At 36.4% G+C, this 19049-nt stretch overlaps 2 protein-coding genes and 1 pseudogene across 2 annotated transcripts; all 3 read left to right on the top strand.

The window, feature by feature from the left end:
- Nucleotides 1-72: 72 nt before the first annotated feature.
- On the top strand, nt 73-3933 carry LOC143550418 (G-type lectin S-receptor-like serine/threonine-protein kinase At4g27290). The gene is made up of 7 exons (XM_077041066.1): nt 73-1327; nt 1429-1572; nt 1655-1800; nt 1986-2196; nt 2284-2524; nt 2601-2751; nt 3538-3933. Exons 1-7 carry the CDS (start codon nt 73-75, stop codon nt 3838-3840), a joined length of 2451 nt encoding a protein of 816 aa, XP_076897181.1. The 3' UTR covers nt 3841-3933.
- A 6350-nt stretch (nt 3934-10283) lies between these two features.
- Nucleotides 10284-14167, top strand: LOC143550410 (G-type lectin S-receptor-like serine/threonine-protein kinase At4g27290). The gene is made up of 7 exons (XM_077041057.1): nt 10284-11561; nt 11665-11825; nt 11932-12088; nt 12163-12373; nt 12463-12700; nt 12795-12945; nt 13382-14167. The coding sequence occupies exons 1-7, from the start codon at nt 10284-10286 to the stop codon at nt 13685-13687; spliced, it is 2502 nt and encodes an 833-aa protein (XP_076897172.1). The 3' UTR covers nt 13688-14167.
- A 2121-nt stretch (nt 14168-16288) lies between these two features.
- Nucleotides 16289-17530, top strand: LOC143549518 (G-type lectin S-receptor-like serine/threonine-protein kinase At4g27290 pseudogene; annotated as a pseudogene).
- The last annotated feature ends 1519 nt before the right edge of the window (nt 17531-19049 follow it).

The raw sequence follows: 19049 nt of genomic DNA, 5'->3' as shown, positions 1-19049 counted from the left end.
CATAAAACTGCCATCAAGCTGTGAGGAAGGCAGAATTCGAAGAACCTGTGTATAGATAACAATCAAACCATTATGTTACTCCCTCCTATCACCCTCTTCTTTCTATTCCTTACAACATCTAGATCATCAGACACAATAGCTGTGCATCAGAACATCTCAGATGGTCAGACCATTGTTTCAGGCAACGGAAAATTTGAGCTAGGTTTCTTTAGCCCGGGCCGTTCCAAAAATCGGTACTTGGGGATATGGTTTAAGAACACCTCACCGCAAACGGTTGCATGGGTTGCAAACAGGGAAACTCCTCTTATTGACACCTCGGGTGTGGTCAAACTGGATAACCAAGGGAACTTGACTCTTGTTAATGGTAGCGGCAAAGTCTTTTGGACATCCAACTCCTCTTCATCTGGTACAAATATCAATCTTGTAGCACAAATCCTTAATAATGGGAATCTGGTAATTAACACTGGAAATAAAACCACTGATGAAGATTTTATTTGGCAAAGTTTTGATTACCCTGGGGATACCTGCTTATCAGAAATGAAGTTGGGCAAGAACTTCATAACCGGAAGAGAAACATATCAGACATCATGGAGTAGTACAGACGATCCTTCCCCCAGTGAGTATACATTAAGGATTTCAGCAGTTAAGGGTAAATATCAGCAAGTATATATCAGGAGAAGCTCTGCTATTAAAACAAGGGTCGGGCCATATAACGGCATAACATTTTCTGGCCGGGAAAACTATGCTCCTGATGCCAATCGGGCTAGCCTTTCTTACGTGATTGCGAATGAGAACGAGGCATATATCACTTTTATTTCCAATAGTAATACCACCACATTAAGAACAGTATTAACTCCTGATGGTAATCTTGAGATCTTGCAGCTAAAATTTCCGAGCCCAGAATGGATTCCGATTGCCACCTTACCGGCAGATTATTGTGACAACTATAGAAAATGTGGCCCGTATGGGATCTGTAATACTGCCACTTCTCCTAGTTGTGGGTGCTTGAAAGGATTTGAACCAAAAAATGATACAGATGTTTGTAGACGGAGCATACCCTTGGATTGTGGGCCTGGGGAGGGATTTCAAAAGTTGTCCGGTATGAAACTGCCAGACACGGAGAACGCTGTCTTTAATATCAACATGAGCCTACTAGATTGCAAGGCAGCTTGCAAAAAAAATTGCTCGTGCACCGCCTATGCAAATCCAAATAACTCTCCTGGTAGAGTTGATTGCTTGCTATGGTTTGGGGATTTGGTTGATGTCCGAGTGTTCCAACAAAATGGGCAAGATCTTTATATTAGACTTGCGGCCTCAGAATTTTCAGGTAAGCCAGTATCATAACCAATTAATGTGTTTCATATGCAGTTTGATAATTTCTGAAAAATTGATAATATATTGTTTTGTTGGATTCATAAAATATTTTAGACCACCGTTCCAACTTCAACACAAAGAAACGAGTAACTATACAAGTTACTGTGTCAATAGCAGCTGTGTTGACTTTCTCAGGTCTCATATATGCATTCTACAGCAGAAGAAAGCGGACGAAGAGATCAGATACCAAGAGAGAAGGCAAGTAATGCTGATTTGAATTTGTAATTGTATTTATTTATATATGAAAATAAGATCTTTCTCCCAATACTATATTTTCTAGGTACAACTGAAAAGATCTTTGGTAATAGTAGCCAGATAGGAAGTGTAGAGGTTCCATTGTATAGCTTATCCGAAATTTCTAGGGCTACCAACGACTTTTCAGTCGACAACAAGCTGGGAGAAGGCGGGTTTGGACCAGTTTACATGGTAAATGATATGAACTGAATGTACATATTAAGCAGCTTTGGCCCATTAGTTCAGTCCATCAGAGTTATTGTGCCAGTCTCCCTATATATAGTTCTACATTGTATTGTACAAACTATCATAAAAGATGTTTTTACCTTCACAAATTACTCTATGCACTAATAGTAATGGCATTCTGGATCCACCAGGGAGTTCTAGGAGACGGACAAGAGATTGCTGTGAAGCGGCTGTCGAAGTCCTCTGGACAGGGGCTTGTTGAATTCGAGAATGAGGTTATATGCATTGCTAAACTTCAGCATCGGAATCTTGTGAAGCTCTTAGGATACTGCATTCAAGGCGATGAGAAAATGTTAATCTACGAATACATGCCTAACAAAAGCCTGGACAGTTTTTTATTTGGTTGGGCTCTCTACAATCCTAAAACTATATAGATTAATATATATGCAAAGGAATACATATGTATAAACCAAGTTGTTGCAAATTAAGCAGATGAATCAAAGAAGGTGCTACTTGATTGGCCACAACGCTTCCACATAATTCATGGAATCGCACGAGGGCTTCTTTATCTCCATCAAGATTCCCGGCTTAAAATTGTACACAGGGACTTAAAAGCAGCGAATATTTTACTTGATTATCAGATGCGTCCAAAGATATCAGACTTCGGGTTGGCCAGAATGTTTAAAGAAGGTGAGAGTGAAGCAAATACAAAGAGAGTAGTGGGAACATTGTAAGAATCCATACTCTCGGTTCATATGGTACACCACATTTTTGTATTTATATATTCCTAATACGTATTGATTCAGGGGCTACATATCTCCTGAGTATGCAATGAAAGGTCTCTTCTCAATAAAGTCTGATATTTTCAGCTTCGGGGTTTTAGTGTTGGAAATTGTGAGCGGAAAGAAAAATAGAGAATTTGTTCATGAAGACCATGATGATAACCTTCTTGGATATGTAAGTTTTTTTTTTGAACTATCATTGGACATGTACAAGTTAGCTGGATATAATCACCCATATACATATTTATATATATATGGCTTATAAGATTTTAATAATCTCAATTAAAGGCTATTTACCAATAATAAGCTCAACTGAGTTTGTCGCACTGGTGGTTCCAAATTTAAAAAAAAAAATTGGTTCTCATTGGTCTCCCGTTAAAAAAACTTAGCGACGTTAACTTTATTTTCAAATTTCAAGTTGATTTTTTAGGGCTTTTGATAAGAAGGATGATACGAGTCGATTGATGTAAAACTTAGCTCAAAACGATGCTACAAACGGATGAATTTTTGTTAATCAGTAGTTCAAACATCCGATTTGAAGAACTAATTAAGTCGTTTGGAGCATCGTTTTGAGCTAAGTTTTACATCAATCGACTCATATCCTCCTTACAAGCAAAAGCCCTAAAAACTCATTTTGAAATTCGGAAAAAAGGTAATGCAGTTATGATAAAAATCTTGGACAAAAAGTTATGGGTTGTCTGCGGGTTCCCCAATTCAACTAGCCAACCTAACATGATTTACACAATGTGTGACGATGGGCCTTTATGTACAATGTGTGAAGTACGCGTACTATAGAGTTAATTAAGCATAGGGAACGCCCATTGTAATTTATATTAATCGGTATTGAGTAACGTGTGCATGAAGATATGATTTAACTTCTTTTTTTTTTAATATTTTGTTTCATATAGGCATGATGATATCATTTTAACTTTTTGTTTTCAAAATATTTGGTTTCATTCAGGCATGGAGACTTTATAAAGAAGGCAAGTCTCTCGATTTGATTGATGAATCTTTACGCACATCTTATTCTGTTTGTGAAGTGTTACGATCGGTACATGTTGGCCTATTATGTGTGCAGCATGGCGTAGAAGATCGGCCTGACACCACGAATGTGGTGGCGATGTTGGGTGGTGAAGGGACACTTCCTTCTCCCAAAAAACCTGCTTTTTTTACTCAAGAAAGTGAAATTAAATCAACCTCAATTATCTCTCTAATATCACTATCAGCTAACGGATTAACATTAAGTCAAGTAGATGGTAGATGATGAGGTATCTTATACAACTAAATTAGTTATATAAAGAATGCATGTTAAAAGTTTGAAGATGCGTTTCTATCGTTATTTGTTTTGTTACTTTGTAGAATTTAGAAAAATGTTGTATATACTATTTTCAAAAAGATGTATATAAGTACTTAAATATTATTCTTTTGTATTATGTTTTGTCACTTTATAAACCAGTAAGCAAAACTTGTGCGACTTGGGTGTTAAAATTTGTAAGACTCAGTTTAAAAGACCTTTACATTAGTATTTACCCCCAGAAAATAATTTCCATCTAAAATAAGCATGTAGAAATATCAAATCCAAGATTTTGTAAAACGTCATATTTTAAAGGTTGTCAAATAACAAAAAACTATATAAAAAAAAAATAAAACAAAACAAAACCTTGATGTAGCTTTCATAGCTTGCACTTCCACGCTTTAGGTACTTGTACATTATCACTAAAGCTCAGTTTTATAAGAAAATTAGCACAGAAACATAGATGTAACACGTACCATTAAATTTATGAAAAAATTTAAATCATGGAATTGCAAGTTATGTACTAATGTTAAACCTTAACGCCCTAATTTTGATCTAGCTACCGCACACACCACCATTTACTTCCTTTTCAAGACTGAGAAAAAGAACATAGAGAGAGAGAGAGAGATAAACAAAGAGGAAAGGATCAAGCTCTAACCTTTTAGCTTAGATCTCGACAAAAAGATCGTTGGAGATAAAGATTCATATTCATAGGTGGAGAAAGCTCGAAACGATTCCAAACACCCAAATAGCAATATTGGATCTCGGTTTTGGTTGTGCGGTATGAACTCAAATACAACTTGTGCTTTTATAGATAGATTTGCATGGTAACCGAATATACTCGAGCTGTATAGATTCATAAAGTTGGGAACGTGATTCATTGTGTAAGGTCATAAATTGAGAGCAATGCATATCAAACAAACTTACAACATGATCAAAGCGAAAATAAAAAATGAAAGGACAAGTGATTGTGGTAGGTTGAAGTGATGCACAAATCTAGTATAGCAACATAATTGTAATTTAACCTTTTTGGTATTGGGTGGGGGGGGGGGGGGGTAAATAGAATAGGGCTTTAACGCCCTGTTCTTGAGTTTTTTTAAAGTAGATAAAGGAAATGAAAACTAAGAATAGTTAAAAAATGGGTGTTCTTGAGTTTTTTTAGGATGTAAAGGAAATGAGTATGAGGAGTTAGGAGGGATTATATTGATGTTTTTTCCCAATAAATTATCCTCCAAAAAATGGGATGATTACTAACGATAAGTTTTTTTCCCAATAAGTTATCATTTCCTTTCCTCAAATTTCCTTTTAACTCAAAAACACACCTATTAAAAAAAATTTCTTCCCTTCCCTTCCCTTCCTTTTTCTTATCCTTCTTATCCTTTCATTTTCTTTCCTTGGTTAAAAAAATCAAGAACAAGGCGTAAAAGTTTAAATTGTGGATCACTTGTGGGGTTTTCATTGCAACCATCTTTTCACAAGCTGATACAAGATTAAAGAAACATTTTTGATTGAAACATTAGTGTGTTCTTCATGTTCCTGTTGAATCACCATATACACACACGAATCGTTGGATTTCACACTCCGGTCCATGTCACGAAGGGATGGTTATTGGGGTTATTCGGCCATGAATCATATTCTTGAAGATTGGCGGTTAATTTCAATAAATTATTATCTATTTCATGGATTTGGTCTAGTTTTTTAAGTCAACATACAAGTCAAAAAGAAATTTTGAAAACAGTGGAAACATTTGATAGTTTAAGTCAACATACAAGTCAAAATTGATTCAAAATCATCAAATAGGAGTTCATTTTTTGTTTAAATATTTTAAACGTCAAAGAAAAGAAAATGATGATATGATATCGGTTCCGGTTCATAATCAAGTTTAAATATTCCAACTTCAAGTTTAGATATGGTTGATGATTTGCAAGAAAATGAATATATCAGTCCAAGTTCAAATATTCCTTCGGGTTCATGTCCGTCAATATGCTCAAAAATCAATTTGGATGATCTTCCTACAGATCCCGCTGATAGACCACCTATGGCTAGTTATCATCTCAATCAAATAGATGACATGCGAAGAGCATATCTTGTTAAAAAGGCTTTTTAACCATGAGGTCATAACTTTAAATGGAAAATCTATTGTAGTGGCTGGAGACGTTTTAATGTCAAATGGTTTGATAAATATGATTGGTTGGAGCATATCACTAAACAAGAAAAGGCATATTGCTTATGTTGTTACTTGTTTAATGGAAGTGTTGGTAATCAATGTGGAAGAGAGACTTTCGTTAATGGAGGCTTTTGTAATTGGAGTAAACTGGGTGCCTTAAAAGAACATGATGAGGAAGTTAATAGTGTTCATAATAATTCGCTGCAAAAATGTGGCAATCTTTTGAACCAAAATAGATCCTATGAGGCGAATGTCAATAAGCGTAGTAATGAAGAAAAGATTGCAAATTGGTATTGATTATTGGGTTCTGTTCGTAGTTACAGATTCTTGTTAAAAGATAGTTTACCATTTCGTTGTCATAATGAATCTGAAGACTATATTTCTAAAGGTCTCTTTCTTGCAGTCATAATGATACTAAAGGTCTCTTTTTCTAGATTCTTGTTAGAAAATTTGTGAGAAATTTACAGCCTAATCTTGATCCGCCATTGTTGGTTCGTTAACCTGGTTAGTAAAAATTTATTTATTGTCGTGTTTTTAATTTTTGTTTCTTTAACATTGTATGAAATACAGGAAAATAATTGTGAGCGCTACCCCTATGTTTCAAGTCTAGATTCTCCACTCGCGCAACCCTTTTGGATATCGATGCCAATCTTACTAAAATCAAAGTGTGAGGTCTTAGGGGCTGAAAAATGCACTACCCGTTGATCCCGGCTCAAAGATTCCACAGCCTCCGATGCTAAGAAACCAAATGTATCAAAAGCGAAAGGACAAACATGTGTTGATTCTCCAAGCAAGCTTTCTCGTGTTTAGCCATTGATAAATTGCAAAATACATATGTTTTCCCGTGTATAGTTTGTATGGTAATCGATTAGTTTTCGTTCATTTTTTTATTAGAATTTGTATACTACTAACATATTTATGTTATGTAGGTCTCGGGACAATAAAGTTGTTGAAAAGAGCATGAAACAATGCTAAATGAGTAAACACTTAGAACCGGGACGAGATCTAAGTTGAGCCAGCATGTGAATCAAGACAATATGGATAAGCCACGTCACACGGCCAGCCAAGCCAATTAGGCCGCGCAACGCAGCATGGTATAATGGAGCCATTTTGTGTTTTTTATACGCGTCGTCATGCGAGCTGATCTTGTGTGCTCCCCGCGTGACACACGGTGCCTATAGGCCGAGAAGGTTTTGGACGTCTGGAGGGTTTTGTGGCCTTAATTTCCTATATAATCATACTTATAAAAACCTAAAGACATACACGAACACAACTGTTTTGGAGCTTAAGATTGAAGATTTTAAAAGCTAGGAATTATTAGGTGAAATGCTAATCAATCGGGAGCGAAGACTCATGGGCTTTATCACCTTGATTCTTTCGTTTTTTGTTTTTATCTTAATATTCACCATGAAATCTTGTTTTGCTTTATTGGGTTTAATTTTGCTAGACTAAACTTTATAAACCGCTAAGGCTTATGATAAACTATTGTTAAAGTTTGATTTTATTTTGGATTATGCTTTTGATTATGGTGATATGACTAAGTAAGAGGTTTATGGTTATTCATTCGATGCATGTGTGTGCTTAAGTTTGTTTGATGAGTTTTATTGTTTATCAAAGTTTTTGTAAATGTCTTTCATATAATAGGATTTTGTTAAGTCATTTATTGTGTGTTCTTGACTAGTTTGACTAAGTAAGAGGTTTATGGTTATAATAGGATTATGGTGATATGACTAAGTAAGAGGTTTATAGTTATTCATTCGATGCATGTGTGTGCTTAAGTTTGTTTGATGAGTTTTATTGTTTATCAAAGTTTTTGTAAATGTCTTTCATATAATAGGATTTTGTTAAGTCATTTATTGTGTGTTCTTGACTAGTTTGTGGTTAATATGCAATAAAACCATATAAACAATAATAATTAATCAAGTAGATCTAAGTGTGTTGTTAATTTAAATAACTGTGAGGTGATAGATTATATGATAGGTCTTGGTTGTTTAAATTGTTAGATTTAGTTCTACGTGAGGTGTCATTTATCAGCTTTGTCTATCTAGTTGAGTGAATGCATTACCACCTTTGATTTTCGCGCTATGATGTAAGATTTTGTATAGAGGTACTTTTCATAAAATAAATTAGCAACCGTGAGGAAGTCTAATTAAACTGGTAATTTTAATAACTTATTAGGGTTCCATAGGTGTCTCATTGAGAAGAGTTGAGAATTCTGTTCGGTTTCTCATTAAGTAAATATTTTAAGATCCCGGTTCCATAACATAGCATTCAATGCCGTCTCTGAGGATGCGGGGCACCTCAAGGGCCCGTGCAAGGAAAAAAAATTGGCCCCTATATATTGAAATTATTTTTGAAGGGAAAACCAAAAAATGCTCGAATTATTCTATGGGAAAAAAGAATAATACTTTTTGTTCTTTGAATTACACGAAATTGGAATTTTATAACTTTAGTATGGGCTTTTGCTTAAAAAACTATATAATAGATATACAAATAAGATAAAAGATCTTAATACAAACAACGAAATTGACCCAAGCAATAAAAAGAAAAGAAAATATTGTTGTAGCCTATAAAATATGCTATACAAGTTCTGGAAAAACTGGAAAAAAAAGTGCTGTTACCGGGTATTGAACCTAAGTCAACATCAACCATGGAAACAATGGAGCATACCATGTGAGCTACAAAACAGTTTTAGTTAATTTTTGTTTGTATCTAATTTATCAGTTGCATATCCTGAATTCTTTAATTTTGAGCCCCAAAATATTTTTGGCCTTGTGCGGTTGCACGGGCTGCACGACCCTTGGGCCGGTCCTAATAGCATTCTCCAATTAATTGATAATTGATACATCCAGGATTCTAGCCTAAGTGGTTACTCATCATTATTTGAATTAAAATCTTAATTCTAAATTAAGTCAAGTTTAGTTTTATTAATTAGTTTTGATTAGTATAAATTTAGTCTTCAGTAACAACCCCCTCCCCCGCCCCCCCCCCCCAAAAAAAATAATAATATAAAATTAAATAGTCGTGTCAGTCAGTTGAGTCTAATTAGCTAGTTACCTAATTTAAAGAGTGTTATAGGTTCGATATCCGGACTTAGTTAGCTGTACTAGAGTCGACCAGCACACTAGTCGGTTACTAGTTTTAGTTAAGTTTAAGAGTTTAGAATTATTACTTAATGTCTAGAATAGCCTATTTTTAGTTAATAAACTTATAATTACTTTTAGCACATCACCACTTTCCTCGATTCTGCCCTCAATGTTGTTTTCTCCGCAACAAACCCACTATTTCTAAGCCCAACAAGAGTGGGCACTCTGTAAAGTCCACACAAACGTACCCCCCCCCCCCCCACCCACCCACCCACACACACACGCGCACCTAATTAAACACAAGGATATTTGACAGCCGTAGTGTAGACCTTCCTTAAAACGGATCCATGAAAACAAATACACGGGGCCTCCTATTTAGCAGAAATTCCGGCCGTTTAACAACAGTTTTAATAGATATTAAACTTTAAAAAAACAATATCTTTAGTTTAATTTCTACTGTCTAATGGATTATTTTGCTGGGTAATTACAAAAGCTTGAGTGTTTCAACCCATTCAAAGAAATGGCTGGTTGGCAAAATTCGAACCACAAAAATATGTGACTTAAAATGGTTGAGTTTGGGTTGATTGTTGATGAGTTGTGCTTGTAGGTCATATCTGCCGGCTGTAGTACTCATTGAGATCAGTATTCACATTCACATATGTCACAAACTCACAAAGAAATATCCCATTTGAGATCATACAAAGATATTTACAATTTAAAGGGTCATGCTAAAAAAACACCTCAAACATGGTTTTTATCGAATCTACACCCCTTTTCTTATCAAATCACTTGTTTTATTTGTATAAGGGAAAAATCAATCAAATAACATGGGCTACTTAGTAAAGCAAGTATATACCGCGCTAGAATGAGTGCTAAGGAGAGGTGGTGGGGCGCCACTCGGCTACCTCATCCAGTTTAACCACCAAAACCATTCCACAACACACATAGTGTTACAACCTCTAAATAATAAACTATTGGTGACTTTTCATTGGTCAAAGAAAATCCATAGTTAACTGTTGGTGACTTATCATTGGCAAAAGAAAGTCCATAAAAGTGCATCTTAAGAGCTTACCAGTCAATGAACTTTTGCTTTATCTTAATCCATGAAAGTGCAAGCAAGTAGTGATAAAGATGTGCATCTTAAGAATTTCGGGGAGGTTATGAGTGATCGAACCATGATGTTACTCCCTTGTATGATCACCTTCTTCTTTCTACTTCTAGGAACTTGTAGATCGTCAGACACACTAGATGTGCATCAAAACATCTCAGATGGTGACACCATTGTTTCAGGGAATTCAAAATTCGAGCTCGGTTTCTTTAGCCCGGGCAACTCCAAAAATCGGTACCTGGGTATATGGTTTAAGAACACATCTTCGCAAACGGTTATATGGGTTGCAAACCGCGATGCTCCACTTATAAATAACTCAGGTGTGCTCACACTAGACAACCAAGGAAACTTGTCTCTTGTTAGCGGTATCGGCAAAGTCATCTGGTCATCCAACTCCTCGGCGTCTGGCACAAGTGTCAATCTCGTAGCACAACTCTTGGATACAGGCAATCTGGTAATTAAGAGCGGTAATGAACCTAACAATGAAACTTTTATTTGGCAAAGTTTTGATTACCCTGGAGATACTTTCATGGAAGGAATGAAATTGGGCAAGAACTTTATAACCGGAAGAGAAACATATCTGACATCATGGAGGAGTGAAGATGATCCTTCTCAAGGTGAGTATACATTAAGGTTTTTTATGATAAAGGGTAAATATCAACAATTATATATTAGAAAAGGGTCTAGTATTGAAACAAGGATCGGTCCATATAATGGGATATTATTTTCGGGTCGACCACTTATTACTCCTGACACTGCCGATCCACCATTCGCTAGTTATATGGTTGTAAATCAGAACGAGATGTATTTCGCTACTATTTCCATAAAAGATACCACCAGAATCTTGTCAAGAATGGTAGTAACTCCCGGTGGTAAACTTGAGATCTTGCAACTAAAACTTCCAAGCTCAGAATGGCTGCGGAGTCTCACCTTACCAGTAGATAATTGTGACAACTATGGAGTGTGTGGCCCATATGGGAGCTGTAATACAGATACCTCTCCTTATTGTGGTTGCTTGAAAGGATTTGAACGAAATACCTCAGGAAATACAAATATTTGTCAACAGAGCATAGCCTTGGATTGTGGGCCTGGGGAGAGATTTTATAAGTTTTCAAGCATGAAATTGCCGGACACGGATAATGCTATATTTAGGAGCAACATGAGCCTACTAGATTGTGAGGCAGCTTGCAAGAATAATTGCTCATGCACCGCCTATGCAAATCCAAACAGAACTCCAGGTGGAATTGGGTGCTTGATATGGTTTGGGGGTTTGATTGATGTTCGAGTGTATTCACAAAACGGGCAAGATCTTTTTGTCAGACTTGCGGCCGCTGAATTTAGATAAGCCAATAAATTAACAAAATAATGTAAATACTTCTTTGTGTTGGAAAAATATGATCTGCAAACTAAAATAAAGGCAGTTTGTAAGCAAGACATATACTTTTTATTCCCGTTCCAGTTTCCACAGAAAGAAGAAAGTAGTTTTGGAAGTGACTTTGTCAATATCAGCTGTAGTGACTGTGTTGTGCCTCATATTGGCATTCTACACTAGGAGAAAATGGAAGAAGAGATCAAATGCAGAGAGAGAAGGCAAGTGATATTGATCGAAATGCAATTTGTATTTGTCCGCTGTAAATACAAACTATGATCAATATAACTTAAAATAAGATTTTTGTCTCATTGTCATATTTTATAGGTAGACCTTTAAGGACCATTATTGAAGATTACAAAGGTGGCAATGGCCAGATGGGAAGTGTAGAGGTTCAGTTGTTTAGCTTAGCTAAAATTGCTAGGGCTACCAATGACTTCTCGGTCTACAACGAGCTAGGAAAAGGCGGGTTTGGACCAGTTTACAAGGTAATTAAATGACATTTATCAGATGTTGTGACAATAAGTGCATACTAACAACTTTGACAATATCAATCCACCAGGGTGTGCTAGATGAAGGACAAGATATTGCTGTGAAGCGACTGTCAAAGTCCTCTCGACAAGGGTTTGATGAATTTGAAAATGAAGTTCTATGCATTGCTAAACTTCAGCATCGAAATCTTGTGAAGCTCTTAGGATACTGCATTGAAGGCAATGAGAAAATGTTAATTTATGAATACATGCCTAACAAAAGCTTGGATGGTTTTTTATTTGGTTGGGCTCTCTTCCAATTCTAAAAGTCAAATTTCTTTAAACATCCAAGGAATACCTTTTCTAAAACTAAATTGTTGCATATTGAGCAGATGAATCTAGGAAGTTGTTACTTGACTGGCCACAACGATTCCGTATAATTCATGGGATTGCTCGAGGTCTTCTTTATCTTCATCAAGATTTCCGGCTTAAAGTTGTACATAGGGACTTAAAAGCAGGAAACATTTTACTTGATCATCAAATACGTCCAAGGATATCAGATTTTGGTTTGGCCAGAATGTTTAAAGAAGACGAGAGTGAAGGAAATACAAAGAGAGTCGTGGGAACTTTGTAAGAAACCCTCAACTCAATTTGTGTTTTCAGTAATATTTACATATGCCTTGCATCCATTGACTTAATTTGCATGGTCCTAACTTCTACTCAGGGGCTACATATCTCCAGAGTACGCAGCGAATGGTCTCTACTCAGTAAAGTCAGATATTTTCAGCTTTGGGGTTTTGGTACTGGAAATTGTGAGCGGGAAGAAAAATAGAGGTTTCGTTCATGAAGACCATGATGATAACCTTCTTGGACATGTAAGTGTGTTGATTACGATCATCCATCCAAAAATGAAATATACTATGCACCCATGCTGTATTTGGAATACATATACATGTAAGTGTGAGTTTAATAACCATTAAATAATGTGGAGCAAAATGAACCTTCTTGAGCCTTAACACGGAGGGAACAAAAGGAAAGGTTGGTAGCGTTTCATGGAGTGGAGATCACAATCATCCCTTCAAATGATCCAACGGCTTAAAAGTGGTTTTTCTGGCTCCTAATTATTTAACGGTTATGATTTTAACCTCCCGGCCTCCATGTATATTATGTGACAACGAGCCTTTATGTGCATACATGTGATGAAGCTCTATAAACATCGTTTTGTGATTTGAACTAAACTTGCACTGAATAATGCTGGTGCATGTACCTTATGATATGATCTAACTTTTGTCTTCACGTGGATTCATACAGGCGTGGAGACTTTACACGAAAGGCAAGTCTCTAGATCTAATTGATGAGTCTTTACGTGGGTCCTATTCGGCTTCCGAAGTGTTGCGAGCAGTACATGTTGGCTTATTGTGTGTGCAACAAAGAGTAGAAGATAGACCTGACACGCCAACTGTGGTTGCATTCTTGGGTGGTGAAGGGGCACGTCCTTCTCCTAAAAAACCCGCTTTCTTTATTCAAGAAAGTGAAATCAACTCCACCTCAAGTCTTCCTTCACTACCATCGTCAGTTAATGTGGTAACACTAAGTCAAGTGGATGGTAGATACTGAGAAGAAACATTTTAATCACACTTCAGGTCATTTTAGATGCCTATATATATAAATAATGTGAATTTTTTGGATCACTGCATACTTATCAATCCATGCCAACATTAATGTCTGTTTATATGTGTATTTCCTTTTTCTTTAATCTTCTCAAATCTAGCATTGGATGCCAAATGTAGTTCACGTCAGGGGATGTATCTTACTAGTTACCTGTTTATCTAACATGATAGAGGAGGCTGGGAATATTGGAGAACTCTATAATACTGTAATCTACTTTAGTTTTTTGTTGTAAGTGGCAGTGTGCTTACGAGAAATCGGCTCCAAGGTACTGTTCGTAAAGGTTCTGTGCCCTGATGCACGGGGACAGTGGTGTGCTTATTACGAGAACTTCTATGTAATTTGTATTTCATGTTAGTCTAATCATACTAAAATTTCACCCCGAGGAGATACAAAGCAAACACAACCTAATTTTCACCCTTAATATCAAAAGGAAGTTCATGCATGACTAATTAATTAGCACCTCATTATTACTTGAAATTAACTCTAAATTTAGAGTCTCTTAGTTTAATTAACTTTAGCATAACTACTTTTCCAGGCTTAACAGTATTACCTTAATATTACTGTTATCGCCTAAATTATACATGTTTGCTTAGCAATATCCCACCACAAACCAGAAGGCTTTCAGTGACGACAGACAGATTTGTTGGTAATCTTTGGTAAGATTTTAAGTAAAAAGTAAATATATTAAAAAAGGTATTGTATCCAAAATACCTCATAAAATAAACATTAAATAAAAAATATCTTTATACAAAAAGTTACATACAGGTGAAAATTTTAGCTATATAATTGGACGGTGGAGGTCCTAACTACGTTTGATTGAACACTTTTTTCATGGCCGCACAAAGCATGTGTACCATCGAATTTTAGCTATATAACAGAATGGTGGTGGTCCTAACTACGTTTGACTCAAAACTTCTTCCATGGCCGCATGAAACAGTTGTTGCATCACCATCGGCTCAACTTCCATGGCCTCCTCTAGTTTTTCTAGTATGACGATAATCTCCAAACATTGACTAAATAATTAGTCGTTTGTTAACAACTAAAAATGATTATATTTATAAAAGTAGTAGCATAGAATTTGGAGAAGAACGAGATGATGAGATCTCCCATGATGAAATCAACAGCATCACCCGTAAGGGCATGATAAGGATCGTGAGTGAGTGGTCCCAAAATCAAGAGAGGCGTAATCTCTACTTCTTGGTTATGCTAATTATCCTTAATCTGTCTGTGATTACGTAGGGATTACCTACAGGTATTTTTTATTTTCATTTTCTTTTAGTTTTCATTTTTTTCGTGAGATCCTTCGCTGATGGATTTATATCCGTCATATTCGTCAGCAATACTTTATTTCTAGTAGAGTCTCAAAGTACATGTAAATGCATATACTTTGGCATTTGACTACTTCATAGTTTACTTGGTACGATAAAGAATCAACTACATAATTTACTTGAAAATTAGGTTTAAATACTCGAACTATCACCTATTGTCGATAATAATCTATACTTACATTTTGACCAATAATAATTCTAACTTTCATTTTCATTACCAAGAGCAATACCCATAAAATAATTATCATGCAATTTCCCACTTTCACCACCAACGGTCACACCACTCCCCTTCCCCTTGCCGGACGAATGATGGATTTCATTCGATTCCCAGTGAAGAACATCCTCTTTTTTGTTCTCCAATATTTTCCATGTTTCATCATCATCTTTCTCCCCACACTCAATTCCCAAATCAATTGATCTTGGCATCGATTACAAAATTAATTGATCGTTACCTACTCGTTACGTATATTCACGTTTAATTCGGTTATCCGCCTCTCTGTTGTAACTGAATCCGTTTGGTAAATAATAAATAAAAGAATAAAATATTATTCGGTTATTGTTATCAATTCAAAGCGTACTCTTACATATTCTAAATGGGTACCGGTACCCGTAATACCCGTACTTGTACACGTATCTATACGCGTACCTAAAATCAATAAACTTGGGTACTCATACTCGTACCCAATAGACACGTACATGTACATGTATGAATACTAGTATGGGTACGAGTACGTGTATTCGGGAAAAAAACATCACCCCTAGGTTTTACTAGTGCGAGTGTTAAAGAGGAAAAGGTTGACTTTTTGACTCATTTATAGAAAAGCCGCTGCCAAGATTGAAACCACAAACAGAATGTAATAACTTTAAATAGGGTGATGTGTCTAAATATCAAATCTTTTCTTAGATTTACCAGTCAAACTATCCTTTCGCCCACACGCGTAATTAGCTATTCGATTTTAACTTCAAGACTTAACGTTAAGTGTCAAATTTTAACTCTCTTTGGTTTGATGGAATGCTTATGAGTGAAAGTCCCAAACGTCTCATTTGAGATCATACCAAAATGTTTATCTATTATTAAACTGTCAGTTTACTTTTTGTTGACCAAGGAGATTTCTTTATTGGAAGAACGAAAATATCTCCATCAATGAAAGTTAGCTTTATCTTTATCCATAGAAGTGTTATCAAGTTGTGAGGAAGGCGGAATTCAGAGAATCAATCAAACCAAAATGTTACTCCCTTATATCACCTTCTTCTTTCTAGTTCTAAGAGCTTCTAGATCATCAGACACCATAGCAGTGCATCAAAACATCTCAGATGGTCAGACCATAGTTTCAGAAAACGAAAAATTTGAGTTTGGTTTCTTTAGCCCGGGCAGTTCCAAAAATCGGTACCTTGGAATATGGTTTAAGAACACATCACCGCCTACGATTGCATGGGTTGCAAACCGGGAAAATCCACATATACACACCTCTGGCGTGGTCGAACTGGACAACCAAGGGAACCTGACTCTTGGTATTGGTAGTGGCAAAGTCCTCTGGTCATCCAACTCTTCGGCATCTGATACAAATATCAATCTTGTAGCACAACTCTTGGATACAGGAAATCTGGTGATTAAGAATGAAAATGTTATTTGGCAAAGTTTTGATTACCCTGGGGATACCTACTTACCGGGAATGAAGATGGGCAAGAACTTCATAACCGGAAGAGAAACATATCTGACATCATGGAGGAGTACAGATGATCCTTCCCCAGGTGAGTATATATTAAGGTTTTTGATGGTTAGGGGTAAATACCAACAGTTGTATATTATGAGAAGCTCTGCTATTGAAACAAGGATCGGGCCGTATAATGGCAAAACATTTTCTGGCCGACCAAACTTTACTCCTAACCCTTCTGATCCGACCTACGTTATTAATATGATTGTGAATCAGAATGAGATGTATTTCACTTATTTTTCTAATGGTAATGACTCCACGTTCTTCTTAAGAACGATGGTATACTTGAAATTTCGCAGCTAAAATTACCGAACCCACAATGGATGCGTAGTATTAGTTTACCCGTAGATTATTGTGACGGCTATGGAGTTTGTGTCCCATATGGGAGTTGTGATACCTCCACATCTCCTTATTGTGGGTGCTTGAAAGGATTTGAAAAGAGTCCTGATAATGATACAAGTGTTTGTGGACGGAAGATAGCCTTGGATTGTGGGCCTGGAGAGGGATTTCACAAGTTTTCGAGCATGAAACTGCCAGATACGGGGAATGCTGTCTATAATAGCAACATGAGCTTACAAGATTGTGACACAGCTTGCAAGAATAATTGCTCGTGTACCGCCTATGCAAACCCAAACATCACTCTAGGTGGAGTTGGGTGCTTGTTATGGTTTGGGGGTCTGATTGATGTCAGGGTGTACCCACAAAGCGGGCAAGATCTTTATGTCAGACTTGCAGCCTCAGAATAAGGCAGTTTGTAAGCAAGACATATACTTGTTTCCTTTAACTCTATATCATCTTTTAGACCTCATTTCAGGTTGCATGGGAAGAAAAAAGTAGTTTTGGTTGTCACTTTGTCAATATCAGCCGTGTTGACTTTGTTGGGCCTCGTATTGGTTCTCTACATTAGAAGAAAACGGAGGAGTTCAGATGCAGAGAACAACAACCAAATGGGAAGTGCTGAGGTTCCTTTGTTTAGCTTATCTAAAATTTCTAGGGCTACCAATGACTTTTCAGTCCACAACAAGTTGGGAGAAGGCGGGTTTGGACCAGTTTACAAGGTAAATGAATTATATGAATTTGGCGTTAATTTATATTTGATCGAATAGGTGTACATACCTTTAACAATGGACATCTGAATCCACCAGGGTGTGCTTGAAGACGGACAAGAGATTGCTGTGAAGCGGCTATCAAAGTCATCTGGGTAGGGGCTTGTAGAATTCAAGAATGAAGTTCAATGCATTGCTAAACTACAGCATCGGAATCTTGTGAAGCTCTTAGGATATTGCATTCAAGCACATGAGAAATGTTAATTTATGAATACATGCCTAACAAAAGCCTCGACAGTTTTTTATTTGGTTGGGCTCTCTTTACAATCCTCAAAATTTACAGATTTCTTTATTATATATGCAAAGGAATACAATATATATAAATTAAAATGTTGCAAAGTTAGCAGATGAAACAAGAAGGTCGTTGCTTGATTGGCCACAAAGATTCCACATAATTCATGGGATAGCTCGAGGTCTTCTTTATCTTCATCAAGATTCCCGGCTTAAAGTCGTTCACAGAGACTTAAAAGCAGGGAACATTTTACTTGATCATCAGATGCGTCCGAAGATATCAGACTTCGGTTTGGCCAGAATGTTTAAAGAAGACGAGAATGAAGCAAATACAAAGAGAGTTGTGGGAACTTTGTAAGAATCTCTGAACTCGATTAATGCCTTCAACAATTTATAATTCTTGTCTGTATGTGTTGATTTGCATACTACTAACTTCTACTCAGGGGCTACATATCTCCAGAGTATGCAGTGAATGGCCACTTCTCGGTAAAGTCAGATATTTTCAGCTTTGGTGTTTTAGTGTTGGAAATTGTGAGCGGGAAGAAAAATAGGGGTTTTGTTCATGAAGACCATGATGATAACCTTCTTGGACATGTAAGTGTGTTGAATACAATCATCCCTTGAACTGCATAATCGATATATCAAAACAACAATCAACAATATTTGGATAAACTCCCAATTTCATTATAATCATGGAGGGAACAAAAGGAACGGATGGTTGTGATTCATGGAGTAGAACTGACATAATATATGGATATCACAATCATCCATTGAAATATCATCCAAGGTTGAAAAGTGGTTTGTAATTATTAACTGTTCTTATTTGAACCACCCTCCATGTATGTGATGAGGTATGAATGCAATATATGGATAGTGAAGCTACAAAGCACGTTTTGACCAGTTTTGCAGCAATTCAACAATAAAAAAT

The sequence above is a fragment of the Bidens hawaiensis genome, unplaced genomic scaffold, assembly GCF_021521415.1.
Source record: "Bidens hawaiensis isolate Kalapana, Puna unplaced genomic scaffold, B.hawaiensis_p1.1 tig00000978_1, whole genome shotgun sequence".
Classification (NCBI taxonomy): domain Eukaryota; kingdom Viridiplantae; phylum Streptophyta; class Magnoliopsida; order Asterales; family Asteraceae; genus Bidens; species Bidens hawaiensis.
Note: the sequence above shows the minus strand (reverse complement) of the source record. Positions and strands in the feature narration are given on the sequence as shown.